General features: G+C 43.3%; 1 protein-coding gene across 1 annotated transcript in view; it reads left to right on the top strand.

The window, feature by feature from the left end:
- The window catches only part of CFAP44 (cilia and flagella associated protein 44), a 557,576-nt gene that overhangs the window by 315,723 nt on the left and 222,309 nt on the right, over window positions 1-19,544 (top strand). Inside the window, exons 16-21 of the mRNA XM_085621005.1 lie at window positions 4,742-4,897; window positions 10,871-10,918; window positions 11,362-11,461; window positions 12,238-12,332; window positions 15,640-15,849; window positions 18,248-18,358. Coding sequence (XP_085477131.1) covers window positions 4,742-4,897; window positions 10,871-10,918; window positions 11,362-11,461; window positions 12,238-12,332; window positions 15,640-15,849; window positions 18,248-18,358 — 720 coding nt within the window. The remainder of the gene's footprint in view (window positions 1-4,741; window positions 4,898-10,870; window positions 10,919-11,361; window positions 11,462-12,237; window positions 12,333-15,639; window positions 15,850-18,247; window positions 18,359-19,544) is intronic.

The following is a 19,544-nucleotide window of genomic DNA, read 5'->3' on the forward strand; positions in this document are numbered from 1 at the left end:
TGTCTGTTGTGTCTTGTGCTGTCTCTTGCATATCCCTTGCACTGTGAGTTGCATGTCTCTGTCAGCTGTGATCTGTGATGTCTTGGGTGTCCCTTTCAGCTGTGTCTTGTGCTGTTTGTTGAATGCCTCTGTCCGTTGCGTTGCATGACCCTGTCATCTGTGGTGTATGCTGTGTGTTACATGCTTCTGTCAACTGTGTCTTGTTCTGTACCTTTTATGTCTCTATCAGCTGTTGCTTGTGATGTATGTTGCATGTCTGTCGGCTGTGGCTTGGATTGTGTCTTTGGTATGTATTCCATGTCTCTGAGTTGTGTCTTGTAATGTGTATTGCATGTCTTCGTCAGATGTGGCTTGTGATGTGTGCTTGCATGTTATTTGTAGCTGTTGTTTGTACAGTGTTTTGTACTAAATATTGCATGTCTTTGTGAGTTGTGTCTGTCAGCTGTGGTTCGTGATGTGGGTTGAATGCCTCTTTTTCAGCTGTAGCCTGTCATGTGTTTAGCATTTTCTCTTTTAACTGTCTTGTGTTGCATGTCTCTGCCAGCTATGGTTGTTCTGTGTTGCAAGTCTCTGGCTTGTGTTGTATGTTATATGCTACTGCCAGCTGTGTGTCGTACGGTGTCATGCAGTGTCTTGCATGCTTCTATCAACTGTATCTTGTAATGTTTGTTGCATGCCTCTGTCAGCTGTGGGTTGTGCTGTATTTTGCAAGTTTCTGGATCCGGTGGCTTGTATTGTTTTGTACATGCTTCTGTCAATTGTGCCTTGTGGTGTGTACTGCAGGATTCTGTCAACTTCGGCTTGTATTGTGTGTTGCAGGTCACTGTCAGTTTTGTCTGGTCATGTTTGTTGCATGCTTCTGTCAGCTGTGTCTTGTGCTGTGTACTGCATGATTCTGTCAGCTACGACTTGTCATCTGTGTTGCAGGTCTGGGTCAGCTTTGTCTGGTCATGTTTGTTGCATGCTTCTGTCAGCTGTGTCTTGTGCTGTGCACTGCATGATTCTGTCAGTTACGACTCGTCATGTTTGTTGCATGCTGTGTCAGCTGTGTCAGCTATGAACTTGGGGTATCCAAAAGATATTGGGGAAGATGCCTCACCCACAACTTATGCTTCATCATAGGAATCTTCCCTCCAACAGAGTAGGTACATGCCACTCTGGCAGGCTCAACCAAATTGGGAGTTCTTACATAAATGTTTTTCTGGACATAAGCAGAAATAGGATGGGTGAATCATCACCATAAATCCCTCTAAGATTTATTTTCAATCATATCAAAGGCATACGCTAATAAAAGAAGATATTTTGGGGGTTTCCCACTAGATATGTTTAATGCTGAATAGTCCAAGTTTATAGTGGGCTCTATAAACAAAACCTGGTTGAGTCATCTAGAATGACTCTATGGACTCAAGTGCAGGTTGTGGTTCTATGTTTAGTATAGGAGGTTCTGCTTGAATGCCTTACTCTCCCTTTGTGAATATACTGTATGATTCTGTCAGCTAAGGCTTGTCATGTGTGTTGCATGTCTCTGCCAGCTTTGTCTTGGCATGTTTGTTGCCTTTTCTGTCAGCTGTGGCCTATGCTGAGTATTGAATGTCTCTGTCAGTGTGTCAGTGTGTCATGTGGCCTGCATGTCTCTGTCTGCTATGCCTTGTGCTGTGTTTTGTCAGCTGCACCTTGTTATGTGTTAAATACCTCTGCCATCTGTCTTGTGCTGTTTGTTGCAAGTCTCTGTGTTGTATACTTGTGAGGTGTAAAGTGTGTCTTTTTCATCTGTGGCATGTGATGTATGTTGCATGTCTCTGTTGTATCTGACATGTGTTGTGTTATGTGCTGTATATTGCACATCTCCACCAATTGTGTCTTGTGATGTGTGTTGCATGTGTCTGTCAGCTGTGGCTTTTACTGTGTCTTGGTATCTTCTAAGTTTCTGTCAGTTGTGTCTTGCGGTGTGTTGCATGTCTGTATCAGCCCTGAGTCTGTCAGTTGAGCCTTGTGATGTGTGCATGCCTATACCTGGTCAGAGTGAGTCAGCTGAGCCTTGTGATGTGTTTGTCTCTGTCAGCTGTGGCTTGTACTGTGCCTTGTGCTCTGCACTCCAGTTCTCTGTCAGCTGCGGCTTGTACTGTCTCTTGAATATCTCTCTCGGCTGCATTTCCCTGTTCCAGCGCTGGAGCAGTGCTCTGTTGCTGTCTGTGGGGACTGCAGGAATGACATTTAGGGAGTTATATATATTAAGTCTATTATATGATCTACTAGTACCTATTATAGTGTAGTTTCAAAACCTATACATGTGATATACTTTTAACTTCAATTTAGGTGGTAATCTTTGTTTAATGTACGTGCCAGGGCCCCTTCTTTCTCTTTGTGTGCAATCTAAAGAGGCCATCAAGCATAGAGGAGAGAACAGTTCTCTTTATCAAGGACTGTCTCTTTACAATCACCAACAACAGGCGCTCTAGGGTGTTCCCTTGTTTGGTGACGTCAGCTGGGGTTCTGAAAGGCCTTCCTTTAACACTGTGGCTGGCATGAACTGCTAATCCAATCAGCTATGAGTATGTATGCATGCATCAGTTTGCATTTGGTCCTTCGAACTCTTACTGGTGGCCAATTAAATTCGAACCAAAACTCCCACCCTCATTCTCTTCTTCAAAAAATTTGGGGATAATTTTTTATAACAGCCTCTCTGTCCAAAAAGTCTTATCCAAAAAGGTCTCCTCGTGTTTACTTCTGCTTAAAACTTTTTAAAAAGTTCTTTCCTTTGTGCCTTTCAGGGATAGGAAAGCCATAGTTGAAGCCACCATAGTATCCAGATTGGACTACATCTCCATCGACCTAGAGCTCCCTATACTACAGATTCTGTGTCTCCAAAGCATTCAGATTTAAACAGAACCTCACCAGTGGATTTTTATAGTTTGTTTTGTAACAGTAACTTCACTTTAACTGGTTTTGCCAGTGAATTTCTACGTTTTTTAAACATATGTTACAATCATATAACCAAAGATAACCAGAACTTAATTTTAATCCTAGTTTTTTTCAGTGAACTTTTTAGTTATTTTGGTTGTGTGCCACATCCAGCTGTTCCTTGCACTAAGCTCCTATTCACAGCCAACACCCATTGCACATGGTCTTAGGCCATGCTTGGGAGAGAGGGGAGGAGGTGGATGTGACGGTAAGCTGGGGGCAGGGTAGGCCTAGAAGTTAACCACAATGAGGGTAGGCCAGACCATATACCCAATCCTCTGACATTGGCCCAGCCTACTTTAATCAAAAATAATCAGTGAGACTCTTTCAAATCCTCCCACCTGAACCAGGAACAGTAGATGCTACTCCTGCTACCTTTTGGCTCTTTCAAGTATATTAGTCAGGACGCAGTGACCAAAGCACCGAGGCTACAATGGCCATAGCAACTGATATTTCTATGTGCGGCCAGCCAATGAGAGTCCTTTGGACCAGTGAAAGTTGCTTTATGTTTTACAGATTTAAAGCGGCTGTCAACAGAACAGGCTCCCTTGTCCAACCAGGTTTAAATATATATTGTTTAATTTGGCCTCACAGGAGGTACACACATCCAGGCTCCATGACCTTCGTGGATTAACTGCTCAAGTATTTGATAATTTAAGACAATCTTGCCCTGGCCGAACCAATTTTTAAATGCTTATCTCTCAAAAATAACTAAAGGGATTAGCACCAAACCAAACAAAAATAACGTCATTGCTTAAAATTCTACTTACATTTGAAGTCTGGTTCAATTCTGTTCTTATTTTTCCAAGTTGAGCCCAGTTTTAAAATCTCAGGTTTAAGGCAGATCTGATAATGGGACAAAGTTATAACAGGTCAACAATCTTTGATTTATTAACATATTAGGTGTAGTATGATGGCCCTGTAAGAAACTGATCAGACCTTTAACAAATTTGGCTTACTCTTAGTGTATTGGGTTGCATGCAAATCCATGAAGAAGGGACACAAATAAAGGGGAGGGATAGGAAGTGTTCATTTGCTAATAACTTTGGCACTGGTTAAGGAGTGTGCATGGTATTTGAAAGGGTGTTCCTATTTCAACAAGATCAGATAAGAGGAACCAAGATAAAGGAGTGGGCAAAGGGAAACGGGCTGTTCTCAGCAGGGACTGACCTGGCCCTTTGGCATGTCTGTGGGAAAGAAGGCCTTGTTCAGCAGGTGTTGTTCAGACCCTGTGGTACGCCTGTGGGGCTGAAGGATATTTACAGTGGAATTTGTCTCAATTAACCTCTCACAGGTTGCCAATCCCTTCAGCCATTCGTAGTATTTGTTGGCTGTGGGGCCTGGTATGTGCTAATAACTTTGATGCTGAGTAACGAAAAAGCATTTGACATTCTGTTAGTAAGTTGAACCCAGTGCAGTGCATGAATTAGTACTCCCCAGCATTCATCGCTCACTTACAGGAGGCATCAAGAGGGTTGCACACCAACCAATCTCCACATAGTGGCCAAGGGTATCAAACCATCGCTCTACAAAGGAATTGAAAACATGCATGCACGGTTGGGATTCCTGGCTCGATAAATGGACAGATGACGTGGAAGCTAATTTGTGTACTTTATTCAATGTCAGTAAGTGGCCATATGTAGTTTTGTATTGTCGATTTTATGGAAGTGCATTTGTGCAACAGATTACACAGTTATGTAGGTTTTCCAGTGAGTTGACTAAAAGGGCTAGCTAAATGCCAACAGTGACATGTAGATAAGGCTGTGACTCTGTATTTTAGGTGTGGGACTTTGAGACGGTAGACACGGCAGAGGCCACCGATGACGTCGGGATTGTGGAGATGGAGCCCATAAACGAACTTCTCGTTGGCAAGCACGTTAATCTGCAGTCCATGGTGAAGGTCTTGGCTCCACAGTCTCATATTTGGTTTGCTCAGGTAAGACGATATTGGTTGCTTTCAGGGACATGGTCCACTACAGTACACTTAAGATGGCTTACAATTACCTTACAGTCAATGTTTTTTGGTTACAAATTCATCCACCGACTCGCAGTTCCCAACTACTGGTGTCAACCACCAGTAAAATGTGTGAGCAAAGGAGAAATATGTCAACCACATAGTACAGTAGGTGCTGGCCTTCCCCAAACGCTTGGGTCTTCATCTGTTAGCAAACATCTGTGTAGTAAAACGAGGCAAAGGATTGCAAAGAAGGTTATGGGAGGGGAAGGTCTTGACCCTGCCTCCATCTACTTAGGATGTCCTTCTTGGTGAGAGTGCTGAAGGTTTGTGAAAATGTTAGTTACAAATTAGGAGTAGCTTGGAAAATTAATAGGAAAATCTTATGCTTGCCTCACCAATCACACTAAGCCTCAGTAGCTATTTTTCTCTTTTAAAACTTTACAGCTGGGACCAGAGTTTAAAAAAAAAAGGTTGCCATCTTTTCATGGCTTTATTTCAAGTCTCAATGATTATCATGCCGTTATTGTTGCACCAGAGGAAATCCAATACTGTACCTTGTAAATGTTTCCCTGTTGCTTCTGCGTTCCTTCGAGGTCGCAGTGTGGGCTATCACACAGTTCATCATTTTCTACTCCTCTCTCTCCCATGTTCCCTGCACAACATGTGCAAGATGAAATCATCAAGAGGAAAATTCTTGGGGCTAAAAATTGTGTTTGCACACCATTTGGTTCACCAGTCACCTTGTAATAAGGGCCAGACAGTATCCTGTTAATTGTTTTCTCAGTAGTAATTATTTTATTTTTAATTTACAAAAAGGAACTTGAGAAGGAGCCACTCAGGAGCACAAAGAAAATGGCTGATGGCTCTCAGTAATGGAAGCAAGTAGCCTGCAGACTGCAAAGCCCACTCAAAGCTTATACATTTTTCTGTGCGTCTTAACATCTTCATCATTAGGAGACAATGGTATTTTCCACCAGCTTTGCAGAAAGTGTCAACAGGAGTACCAGTAGGTGGTGGGCATGTGGGGGTGGTGGTAGGAGGTTGGACAGACAGGGGCCTGGCAATGACGCTGCCTGCAGCCCACTGCCCAGTGTCAGGCCTGGTATGTCTGGGCCTGGAATGATCAGACTGGGGCTTTCGGAATCAATAACTCTCGGCCTGGACTCACCTGAAATTGCAACTTTGGCATTGCACCTACGGTTGCCTAAGCCACTCTTTCAGATCAGATCATTGCCAGCAGTACCTTTTTTATCACCAGGGTATTTGGTCTCCCAGGAAGTCTTACACCCTATGACCTCTCGGATTTCTTTAGTTGTCATTTTGTTGATTATTGCTAACTCATGTACTTCTGCTTGGCAGCTGTTTCAGGCAACAAGTTACTGTCCCGTTATTGGTTGGTGACCTTTTTTGGTGGGCAAGATGCAGTTTCCTATTTGTGCTGGGCATGCCTGCCTTTTTTGCTTTTTGAGTATAGTCTCACGTCCTAGATCCATCTGACTGGGACTCTTAAGAGATGGGTTCAACCTATGTATCCAACAGTTAGCCTTCAGATGGATTACCCAACATGCTGGTGATGCTGATTTAAAATATTTTGCCTTCATCACATTCGCTGTGTTCTTGTTCTTTAATGTAGATATATCAACACCATATAATTAATACTTCCACTTCAACATCACACACAACCTCAACTTATCCTACAGCGTAGCATCCGCTGCCACAACTCAACTCTATACTCAATGCTTTACAACCCAGATGAGCAAATGGCATAACTCACATCACGTTCTATTACACTGATGCCTACATGAACACCACACAAAAGGTATATCATATAACGGTTTTACTTGGTGCTTATATGTTAAACAAGGTTTCCTACAAACCAAGCAGGAGAAATGAAAAACAATGAAACGTTGACCCTCTACGACAACACTCCAGCACATTACATGGACACATCAGACCTAATTTCCACCCACACTGCCATACAATACACCCACCATGTACTCCCACACCACAGAACCTCTTAGCTGTAAGTCACCTTAGAATTGCACCCAGCCTTCTGTACTATAACTCCCTATTCATTATAATGCAACCTAGCAGACAATTACACACACAATATATAACAAAGAACCAGTGCTCAAATATACAGCAATTAAACTGATCAATCAACATGATACATACCACCAATAAGGCAAGACGTACCACAGGCCAAAACACTCAACACACTGGAGCTTTGTGAAACACCACTCCAATACAGGCCACAGGAAACATACATACTCAGCAAGACATGATGTAACAATTGAAAAGTGTCCAGTACCAATTCTACTGAACCTGAACATACACAAATTACCACTATTTTTTTTTTTTAAATTACAGATCTTTGTATATTGTGGACCTTACCACATGGCGAGGGCAATACCTTTCATGTAAACAACACTATATATTAAAATTGAGTAATTACATAACAAATGAAAGTGGAACTGGGAGCATCAATGTTCTGAAATCTTGATGAGACGTGTTGTCAGCCCTTTCTGCAAAGCCAGCAAGTTCACAGAGAGCCTGAGCTTCAAAGGGAGACCATTTCAGATTTGATGTGCTTGACATGAGAAGGCCTGGCTGTGAGTTGTTGATTTATTACTCCTTGGCATCTCAAGCAGGAGCCGGGATTTGCTTCTTCTTGTGACACTTTCTCCTACGAAGGTGTGCAGCTTATTTTTCAGGTAGTTGTTTAGTCAGCGGGGAAGGGCTATGTGTGCAGTGCAGGACACTATGTAACTTTTATCTGTCTCCAAGAATAGGGGTGATGTGTTTGATTTCTTGGTGTTAATGGCAAGGTTGCACTTCCCCCTGCCACCTTCTTTTTGAGAGAGGTATGATAAGGGTGACTTCCACTGTGCTCCAGGTTCACTGAGAGGAATGCGATTGACAAGGAAAAATGTAAAGAAAATAAACAAGCAAATCCGAACATAATAATTCTAATTGCAATTCAGAAGAAAAGATGAGCAAACATCCTAACACAAGAATTCCAACCAGAACAAAGATAGCAGAAACACTGGAATGAGGTGCAGTGGGTGAAGAACCTGGTGAAGAAGGTTAAGACACGTGGTGGGCAGACTTCAAACCCATGTATAGGAAACTAGTGCTGACACCTCTTCCAATGACCCACGAAAAAGAATACCACCAGCCTGTATTGCAAGACAACAGAATAACTTTATAGTTGTGTTATTGAGAGCATGCTGTTTTGTCTTTCACTCACCAGATGTCCCAGACCTTACAAATACACCATTTTAAACCTCTTTATCTTTTTCTATTGTTCAAAGAAGTGTGACCTCAGGAGATAGGAGTGTCTCCTGCAAGAAAGTATAACTCTTTTCCCCAAAGTCTTGTGTTTGTTACCAGGATTTCTAGGAGGTATGTGGGATCCTCCGTTGAGTAGCCGTGCGCTTTATAAGTATCAATTTGCATTACATTCACAGATTCCCTGCTCAAGGCAACTGGGCCGGATCTGTGAAGACTCGTGGTTCCAGTCCTCATTCGACAGGGCCCGCAAAGATTTGAGGTTGCAGTTTGGGGAGCCACAACACTTGGTGCTTTTTAAGGGATTTTAGATATGCTATGGAGGCTTTGGAGAGGGCAGCTAACAGAGCATTGCCACCCTCTAGGTGTGATGACATAAGGCCCTGAGGAATAGTCCGTTGCGTATAGTTGCCCCCGCCATCTACGGTGCACCGCCCGCACCTCAGCTCTGCTTAAGTGAGTTTCCTGGAGCAGCGCTATGTTTATTTTATGTCGCTTTAGGTAGGAAAAAATGTGATAGCGCCTAGCCGGTGTGTGCATTCCCCTGACGTTCCAGGCGCAGATTTGTACATTAGCTATAGCGGTCGTGTGTGTGCGCGCCTCCCGCTCCCTCCCAAGGCGGGGCCCCCAGTTCAACGGCCCCCCAACTCCAGCGGTCCGCTCCCGCCGCACCGCTAGGATTAGTGTCGCGTGTGCGGTGCCATGATCTCCAGTGGGGTGGGGGGTAGGGGAGAAAGGGAGAACATAATGCCTCAACATGGCAACAATACCAAAAATACCAAAAGGTCGGCTGTACAACATCTCGCCGTCCAAACACTCAAGTGAGCTCGTAAACTATACAGTCTTAGGGGGATCTTGTGGTGTGCAGTTTATCAGTAAGCAAAACAGTGCAGTCTTGGAAGAGCCCGGCATCCCTCCCGGGCAAAGTGTGGAGGCCGCTGCTGTCCGGCGGACGCCCAGTGTCTGCCGCTCAGTGTCGCAGCAGCTGCGTGCCCAAATGTTAGTCAAGTGTGGGCAAGGGTGTCAGGGGGGGCATACCCCTCTCCAAGTGATTCATATGATAGCGAACCGACAGGAGAGCACCGTAGGGCGCATTTGCGTGTCTGTGATGTGGGTGATTGAGTCTCGTGTCTATGATTAGAAAATGTACTTACAGTGCCTGGCGCGTGTTCAGACCCCCCAGAGTGGCGATGGTGCGGGCGCAGGTAGGCCCAAGACAGTTCCATTGGAGGGCGGGACAGTTATGCAGGAACCTAGGCAGATCTGCGCCACGCGGCAGGTGGCAGTCTGCTACCGGGTTCCCATCAGCCAAAGAGATCTGCTGTTTGCGGCGTGACCTCCGGGGGTCCCCCAGAGCTCTGGGTATCCGGGATACCATAGATCGCCTCATCATCCGTTGAGGACACCGCCGGGCTGGCGCCCGGATGGAGTGATGGCGCCGGGGAGTTGCTGATTGCCGCCACCCTGCGTAGGGCGTCTCGTTGTTCTTGTTGGATGAGTTCCACCGTTGGGGAGTGAATCTGCTCCTCGCGGACCAGTGGTGGCGTGGGCGATCTGCGGCGGCATCGTCGCCTTGGTCCTCGGGTCCGCTCCGTGGTAGTAGTTCCCGGCGTTCTCCTCGGTGCTTCGGGCATTCCTCCATCCAGCCAGGCCTCCGCTTCCTCCGGGCTCATGAAGAAATGCGTCTTGTCTCGCGCTATCACCCTCAGCCTGGCAGGAAAAAGCAGCGAGTACTTAAGGTCCGCTTCGCGCAGTCGTCTTTTTACTGCCAGGAAGGAGTGCCTCCGTCTCTGTACTTGCACCGTGTAGTCTGGAAAGAACATCACTGCGGCGTTGTCTATGGTGATTTCCCCTAGTTTCCTGGCTTCGCGCAGTATGGCGTCGCGATCCCTGTAGTTGAGAACCCGAAGGAGAAACGGTCTAGGGTTAGAGCCAGGGGGGAGCGGTCTCGTGGGCACTCGATGGGCTCTCTCTACCACAAAGTAGGGGGAGAGCGCGCTTTCCGGCAGCAGTTCTCTTAGCCATTCCTCCACCCTGCGAGTCGGATCCGCTCCTTCCCACTTCTCCGGAATGCCCACTAGGCGGATGTTGTTTCTTCGTGCCCGTCCCTCTGCATCCTCGGCTCGGTCTTCCAAGAATTCCACCCTGTGCAAGAGGTCTTGCATTTTTTTGTCTGTCTGCGCCGCCGTTGGTTCGATAACTGCCATTGTATCTTCCAGCGCCTTAGTGCGAGCTTGCAACTTCTTATGATCGGCCCGAAGGTGAGTTAAGTCTATCGCCACGCCGTCTATTCTGGTCTCCAGGGAGGTGCGTGTCTGCTGGAGGGATTCCTCCATCCGTTCCATGACTGCCAGGACGCAAAATGCGATTTCAATTCCCTAAAGGCCTTCGTACATAGGAAAAGGCTGTTTTGCATTTCTTAAAAGGCTGTTATTGCGATTCGGCCCATTAAGAAATGCAAAAGGGCTTTGTACATCTGTCCCTAAGTTTTTTAATGCTGTGTTTTGCTCAGAAAACGCACGTACCTCAAAGGCAAAATGTATTTTATCCATGTTCGTCCATCAGATAATAGCTATTTTACATGTCTTTTACTATCTAGTTAGAAACTTTTAATTGAAGGTTTGGGGAGTACCAGTTAATGACTCTTATTTGCTTCCTTAGGATGCCTATGGAGCCATCTGGAAGTTGGACCTGTCCTTTTCAAACATAGTAAGTTATGACTGCCTTAACCACTTAAAATGATTAAACGCCAGCACGAGTTACAAGTGTTATGTAGAACAGTCTTCTGTTCTTCATTTCTATCGTCTTTCTGCAAATATTCACCCATCTCTCGCCACACTGTCTTGCACCTCACTATCAGTCTCCTCACGTTTCTTGCCCCCATTTTACCATCCATTAGTGTGCCTTATTTTAAGAATTCCTTCCTGTCAGTATACACATCCAGCACCCTTACCATGCTGAACACCTGCTAGAAGAGTAATTTATTTTCAAAATATTGTAGGTGCAGACTTGCCCCGTAGTAAAGATGTTTGAGGGCCCTGACTCCTTAGGCCTGTTCATATGAGAGTGATCAGTACACCAATTATAAGTTGAGTGCTTGTAGTTGCACCCCATACCTTGTCATAATGCATTCATTGTTTCATTTCCTTCAGACCCAAGATCCAGAGTGCCTCTTTTCTTACCATTCCGGAAAGATTGAAGGCTTGGATGCATCTACGACTACTCACCTGGTGGCCACCACTGCTCTTGATCGTAAGCAACGAATAGATACAGTTGAAAACTGAGTGCACTGAAAAACTGTCAGTCTTTTATTTTTTTCATTGTGCATTAAAGGGGAACAGGTGGATTTGTTGCCATGTGGCACCTGGTTTGAGAGTCTTTTACCTCCAAAATGTTGTACTAAATTAGTTACCATGCAGTAAACCTTAATCATGAATAATAATCCATTGAAGCACTGTTGAAGGCTGTTTCAATTGAAAATAATGTGTTTTGGAAAAATAGCAAATGTAATGATAGTTCATTCTTTTTACTGACCAGATACTAAGTTCAACTATTTTAATGCTAGAGTTTTGCATATTTAACAGTGTATTACTGTATGCTGGTTGTCAACCAAAGGCTCATGAGACAATTTCCAGACATAAAAGAATCTCTATAAAAAGAGAAGGATTTCTTAACTAGATCAGTAAAGATAGTCATTCGTTTTTGACAATTAATAAAAGTGTGTGTCAGGCTTGTTTGTTCTGTGGGATGCCCTGAAGGCCTTCGTTAGAGGGTTCATTATAGTAAACTGTTAATACCGAAATAGAAAGTGGTGAGTTAAAGAACAGATCATGAAAAAGGGTTGACTATAACTGAGCTGATCCATACCAATTATAAAAATCAAGAAATATTGTGGTTTTTAGTATCTCTGAATTTCAAGGCAATTGTAACTCTGAGATTATGAAAATTGGTTGTCATGTGAACGGAGTTAGACACAAGTATCTGACCAATCCAAATCCTCTTCTTTTTCCTGGTGGATTGACCTTCAGGCTCAGTGCGGATCCATGACATACTTGGGAAATGCCCACTGGTGGATATGAAGTTCAAGCAAGGTGGAACGTCTCTCATCTGGGCCCCTCGCATGGTAGGCATGGTCTTTCACTTCGTTCAGTGAGAGAATTTATTTAATGCCATTGTGTGCACGTTACCTTGAAGCTTTTATTGTGTTAGAGGACATCTATATATCAATCAGCCCAACCAGGACAAGCTTGGCTCACTTCCTAAAATTATTCGTTTTCTATAATATAGGTGTTCGCACTGCGAAGTGACCACCTCTCACTCACAGTAAAATATTGACATTCATTGAATAACTGCGTTAATGTGCTTCAGCAGCTTTGTATGGTAGATAACCCTTCAGAATGGATAGGTGCATTGGAGATTCCCCCACACTACTCTGTCATCCCTCCTCATTCCTGGCGGGTCTGCCATATATTTAGTAAACAAGACGAGAAAGGTTTCATTTACTCATTGGTACCGATTTGTAGCATGGAAGCGCACCACACTAGTTCTTCTTATATTAAGCCTAGCCAGTGGTGTCCTTTAGCCTTAAGTGTTTAGACTATGATCAATTCTCATGTTGAGGAGACTTGTGATAATCATTCCTAAATTTTAATCGCTGAAATTGTAAAGCACAATATATTGCCGCACTTGGACATTTTCTATTTAGTAGATATTCAAAAGAATGTAATTGCAAATTAGTTGGCTTTTGCAGAAGAAGTGTGGTTGCAGATATTGTTTCAGAATGTACCAAACACGCTGATGATTAATTTGACTGGACAGAGATACCAGCACAACAAAAAATTACGGATCGCCTACAGGACTGCAGCAAGTCTATCAGCTTTTTTGGTAGCGGCAGAGCTATATGAATTTGTCAATACCCTACCTTTTCCCAAAGGCATAAACAGTTGGCACCCGCCCACCACAGAAATCACTATATTCCATTCTTTCTTTGTTCTGGTGTAGGGGCGTCAGCCGGCCTTTATTAATAATACTCCCACCCCTTTGTAGGTGGGTCAGTGTGGGAGCAGATAACACAACCATTGGTAGGAGGTATGCGGCCCGCAAAGCATAATACGAGTTTCTTCCCGCCACATATTTCATGGCGGTGCGACCACCATGAAAAGTGTAGTGATGAGGAAACAAAGGGGGTCTCTCTAGGGCCCCTTGTGTCCTTACGCCATGTGGATGCACACAGAGAGGGGTGGGGGGACAAAATGTGCCCCCCTGTGTGCATGCACACCAGTACCTGCATGAATTGCAGCAGTACATACCATGCAGCTACTACTTTTGAGGTTCCCATTGTGGTGCCTATTTCATAGGCACTGCCGTGGGCATGCCAAAGAACGGCCGGCAGACAGAAGAAGACTCCTAATATGGCGGGTGGTTTGTACATGGGTTTGGCGGTTGGGGCGTGGTGGTCCCGCTCCCGCACCGCCAAACTTATAATGAGACCCTAAAACATAGAGATAACAGCCAGAAGGGGCAGTTCTAAAACAAATAAAAAGGAAAGGTTACCATGTCAGTATCTCCACACCCAGAGCAATAGGTTTTGGAGAAATACTAGTCCAGTGGTTCCAACACTTTTTAGAAACATGACCCACTTTTTAGAATGACACACCTTTACGACACACCTACATTTAATTGACATGAAAAGGGGTGAGTTTTTTAATGTAACTTATGCTTCGCGTGGTAGCCCATTGTCATTTACAGACCACACATTTTCAATTGAACTGGCCTCACACTATGCACAGACATGCAGTTTTACTGATAAGACTATGTAGCATACAGCACTCAAATTATAATGTGCGGAAATAGGGTTTCTGTAAATATTTATCATTTATGTAAAGTGCCATTATTTGTTTTGTTCCTTTCAAAATCTCTGTTTTCATCACACTTCAGAATTACATAAAAAAGTAATTCCTTTTTACTTTACTAACTGCTGAATGTATACAGTGTATTTACATTTTGTTGTGTGTTACAAAGTAGGACATCCTAAGATTGTCACATACTTTATCTTAAAAACTCCTCTCACCTCGCAGTCAGAGAAAGAAAGGTAAGCACTAATCCCATGTTAAAAAACATAAGCAGCAACTTGTCAGAAGCCTGATATTTGACCCCTGTCATTCAAGCATGCAAATGTGACAAGATAAACGCAGAATTTAAAGGCATCTGTATTTATTGCTTGGATTTTTCCGACCTTAAATCTGCTCGTGACCCACCAATGGGTCGCAACCCCGACTTTGGGAAACCCTTGTACTAGTCTAACATCCAACATCCTCTTTTCATTCCACACCTCTGAATTCGGTGCCTGAATCTAGTGGCTACAGTGACATCTAGCCTTCATTAAAAAAGCTCTAAAATCCAACATAATTCCCCCAGAGCATGAATGTTATTTTATGTTATATTATGGTATTTATTTTCTTGTAATATACATTATTTTAAAAATAAATCTTTTTACAGAGTTTTATACAGTGCAAACTTGACCCGAATCAGGTATCAGAGCGCTTTACATAGCACCACTTGCATTACATGAGGTCACATTCATTTTTGTTAGGCACGGGGAGATTAAGTGATTTGCCCAGAATCACAGGATGTTCAGCGTCATTGCCGAGACTCGAACCCAGTTCCCCAGATTCGAGGTCAGCCGCCCTAGTCGTTAGGCCAACTCCTCTCCACAACAAAATGATGGACGGAGTGTTGAAACCTTTCAGCTACTCGCCCTTTGTCAAGAGATTTGGGTTTAATCCATTGTTCTTTTGCTCACCATGCCACCCCAGTTTGGACCAAGCCATATGCAAATCAGTCTTGACCCTGCGCCTTATGGGAACAGTCCAGTTCGGCCTGCACTGTTCCCATGAGGAACAGGATCAAGACTGATTTGCATATGGCTTGGTTCAAACTGAGGATATAGATCTTAATTTGCTCTGTCTATGAGTGGTTAATCATAGTACAGAATTAGTGATCTAACTCCTAAATACCCCCCATGTCATTATAGTGGCTTAAAAATCCAAACCAGGTCTTAATTTTCAATTTCGTCTGTGTTTTCGTCATGAACACTGCTTTCTCTCAATACGTTTCAGGTTCTGTGCCTCATCCATGCCGTTGTCTACTTGACCATCATACTGACGCCATTGAAACCCATAACGCTGGTTAATTCAAATCTTGGTTCTTAGCAAAGGGATACAACCCTTTAGAACATCGGCTTGCAAGGATCCGCTGTACCTCAAATTTGTAGCCAAGTGGTGTGATGTGTGTGAAGCCATGTAATTGCCCTCTGTTTGCCAGTATGTCCTTCCTCGTGTGCCCACGGAGCTGCATAGCACTATCTCCGATGAATGATGTTCACTTCTTGTGCATTACTATTTATCTTCTAAAACACTCTTTTCCTCTAGGTCAACCCAAAAGGAGGAATATTTACTGTGGGCTTTGAGGATGGCGTTGTGCGTCTCTTGGAAGTATACAACCACACAGGTCTCACCATCGTCGCGGGTCGCACCAGTACAGGGGAAGCTGAGATGCGTCTGAAGCAGGCTTTCAAGCCCCATGTTGCCCCAGTTACTGCCCTGGCATATGATTGGAATGGAGAGCTGCTCGCAACAGGAGTACTGTATTCATCAATGTTTCTTTGAAGTTTTCTGAGCTAGTCTTGGACTCAATTAATACTTTATGTGTTAGTAAGCAATGCTGTAGTCCCTCTGGGAACCATTTGGTCTCCCCAAATACCTGTTCTTTTAAAATGGCATCTTAGTTGCATCAAAAACCAGGGTAAAGGGCATAGCATTCCAGTGTCAATAGACTACTGTTCGGATAGAGAATTCTAGGACAACATTGTGGCTTCACAGCTATATGTATATAGAACTGTTAAGGGTGGGGTGGGGGCTAGTGCTGGCTTAATTTAATTATATTAAAACAGAAAGGAAGAGAAGTTTGAGGAAGTAAGGAATGATGAAATATCAAAAGGCATTTTTAGTATATATTTAAAGGGGACCAGGAGCTCTGTAAGAAGTAGTAGAGAACAGGGTGTTTTGTTTTTCATAATTCATGATTGACTTGATGGATGCAGAGATTGGCAGGATCCAGGAAGTCTGGTATTCCTTGGTAGTTTTTGCACTTTGATTTCTTTTTGTCGACAGATCCCACACGGATGTCCTCTAAATGGTGAGGTTTCCATCTTAGCGCTCCAGGTTATGTCATAGGTATTTTGAATGTTGCCCTTACTGTCTAAAATGCCCCTCGGTGGAAAACATCCCTGATGTTGATGTCTGCCTAAGCATAATTATTTACTGGCCTGTACCTACTAGTATAGCTAACACTTTTAATAACAAATTAAGAAACCTCTCTTTCTGTCTTTGATTAGTAGGAGGCACATAAGGACTTTGCCTCAACAAGATGTTCAAGCGCAAATGTTTTTGAAACAATTTGTATCTGCTCACCCCACCACTTCAGAGCCCTGACCCTTGTATTCTCCTCCACCCCATAGTAAAATCACACTCATAAACTGTAAGTTCAAAGCCTTCCTTGCTGTGGTCTGAGAATTCAACCATTTAGCAAACCAAAGAGTGCATTCCAACCTTCCTCCAGTAACAAAAGATTTCAGATGCAGATGATGGACCCCAAATTCTTCAGATTCTTTCGGGAGAGGATTTCTTGATCACTTTTCTGTAAATCCATCAGCTGCGACTGAAACTGACATTTGTAATGCTAATCTTGTACCTTTGAATCTATTATACAGCATGTCTGTTCCATAACCTGTGATTGCAAACAAGCACTGGACCTGACATGGCCTCATTATAGTCAAGAGCTTAGGAACTCTACCCATAATTTAACATTTGCCTTTGGGATTAATGCTATGTAAAAACCTAGTGCCACGTATGAAACAATCATAAAACATTTGGGATCAGATCGTGGCCACTTCTGTTTGCTGGCGGTATCGAAGATTTAAGTGCTCTCTTTATGTAACTTTCTGTAAACAATGCACTGTTTATTGAATATCTCGCATTAATTGGACATTACATTTATTCTGTTATTCACTTTTTATGCTATCTAGTCCCTACCACTACCGAAATCCTAACTACTTGGCTTCACTGGATTCAAGTACCAACAGATAGTAATTTGGGTATCAAAAAGATAACCGCAGACTGTGCCAGTAACCCCAAAAAAGTCTCAAACATGCAAAAAACTTAAATACATGTTGCCCAGTGTCTTTCCTCCACTCCTACAATGCCATGTATTGTCATGGCATTTTAGGAATGGAGGAAGGACACTGGGCCACATGTTTGAAAGTTGTTTGCATTCGCAAGTGGTGCGATTTGGAAAAATCATCCGTTTACAAATACAAAATTTAGGTAATCGCAAAAATTGCAATTACATTAAATTGCGACTACAAATAGGGAATTGCATATTGCGATTCCCTTAGCACATGTATGAAGCATTTTCCAAACGCAAACTGTACATTTAGGAAAAACAATTACCATCCACTTCAAGTCGATGGCAAACGTGCAAATATTGAAAAGTGCACAAAACTGCATTTTTCAAAGTCCCATGTTGCGCACACATGCCCCTAGAGCATGTGTCGCTTTACCTGTGCACATTTATTTTTTCTGGGTGCTTTAGGGGGGCTTTAGGCCCCCGGGCATCCTTGGCTTTGCATTACCTATTTTGCAATTAGGTAATCGCAAATTAGCTAATGCAAAACCATTCGCACCTATGGGCCTTTCGGGCCATAGGAACGAATGGAATAGTATCACCTAATAGCGATTTGCTAGGTACCGAATCGCTATTAGGTAATATTAAGAAATTGTGAAATCTTTGGCGATTCCTTACATAAATAGCATTTTGCAATTACCAAATAGCAATTCAGTAAAAATCGCAATTTAGTAATCGCAAAATGCTTATTTGATACATGTGGCCAACTATGGTTTTGCACATACTTAGTGACAGTGTAGCAACTCACTGAACAAAACATAACTTTTCTGACAACATTCTTTGTTTGATTTTCAGAGCGAAGACAAAACAGTCTTCTTCTTTGCCACAGGGGAAAGATATGAGCCAATTGGTTTTATCCGCGTTCCAGGACCTGTAAGGCAGATCCAGTGGTCACCGGCTTCTCATGTGAGTAGTAGTAGTATTCTTCCAACACGTTGTACAAGACATTCTCCAGCACTGGTTGGTGAATGCATGGCTACTGCAGATGAATGTCTTCAGTGCTCTCAGGTTTGGTTAACTAGTAGAACTGTACATCATACCTGGTACCTCTGGCTATATAAAAGGGGGCTAGACTCCGTTACTTAAATGGATACCAAAGAAAATAATGTGGGTTTCTCTCGCTTTTCTTTATTTAACCATAAGTGTCTGCCCATTCCTTACCATTGGTTGCCTTTGTTGTCGCTCTCCTTTGCTTGAATCTTATATGATGTCTTCCTTTTCTGTTCTCTTTGTCTCTCCTCTGGAGCACAGCCTCTTTACCATTCTTATGATTGGATGGCTTGCATCCTTCCACTGCTCACATGTAGGGACCTACTGTTTTATTTTTCTTTCAGTATTCCATGATAATGCATGTGTTGTCTAGCTCTCTCCCTCGTGTGCTGCTTCCCTTCCACAAAAACCTTTATCCCCCACACGTGCTTCATGTTATTCTCTCCCATATTTGCTGTACTCTCTCATTAGCTCATCCCACCTTCTGTGTTGCTCTGTATGCTACAGTCTCTCTCGTCTACTAATCCATGCTCTCTCCTGCACTTCATGGTGCTCCTTTCTGCTTGAGCTTCTGCTTTTCCCCTGCTCACCCCACCCCGCTTTATTTTTATTTTATCCGCCCCCACCAATTGATCCTCTACCCCTTGCAGGATATATATATATATGTGTGTGTGTGTATATATATATATATATATATACACACACACATATATATATATATAATTTTTTTTTCTTTAGGGGTGCACCATTTTTTTAAATTTAAATGTCCGTCAGCTTTTAATTGCTGTGGCACTCTGCTGCAGTAAAAACTCCTTCATGCAGTTAGCAGTTCATTTTTTTTTTCTTCAAGCAATCTAAGTTGCATCTGCCATCTTACATCATCCAATTAAAAAAAGGAAAATGGCACCTGTGTTGTTCTCTAGGCGCACACATGCATGGTGACACGCACTTGCCTATCGAGTGACCTGACTGACTGCAGTACCCTTGTCATCACACTTTTTTCCTTCTGTTATTTCTTTTGGTGCTAGTGCTGTGTAACAGTGGCAAAAAAGCAGTTCACGTTTTGCCGATGTTGCACAGCATTGGCAAACAGCACTGGCAA

Source organism: Triturus cristatus, chromosome 8 (assembly GCF_964204655.1).
Source record: "Triturus cristatus chromosome 8, aTriCri1.1, whole genome shotgun sequence".
NCBI classification, from domain to species: domain Eukaryota; kingdom Metazoa; phylum Chordata; class Amphibia; order Caudata; family Salamandridae; genus Triturus; species Triturus cristatus.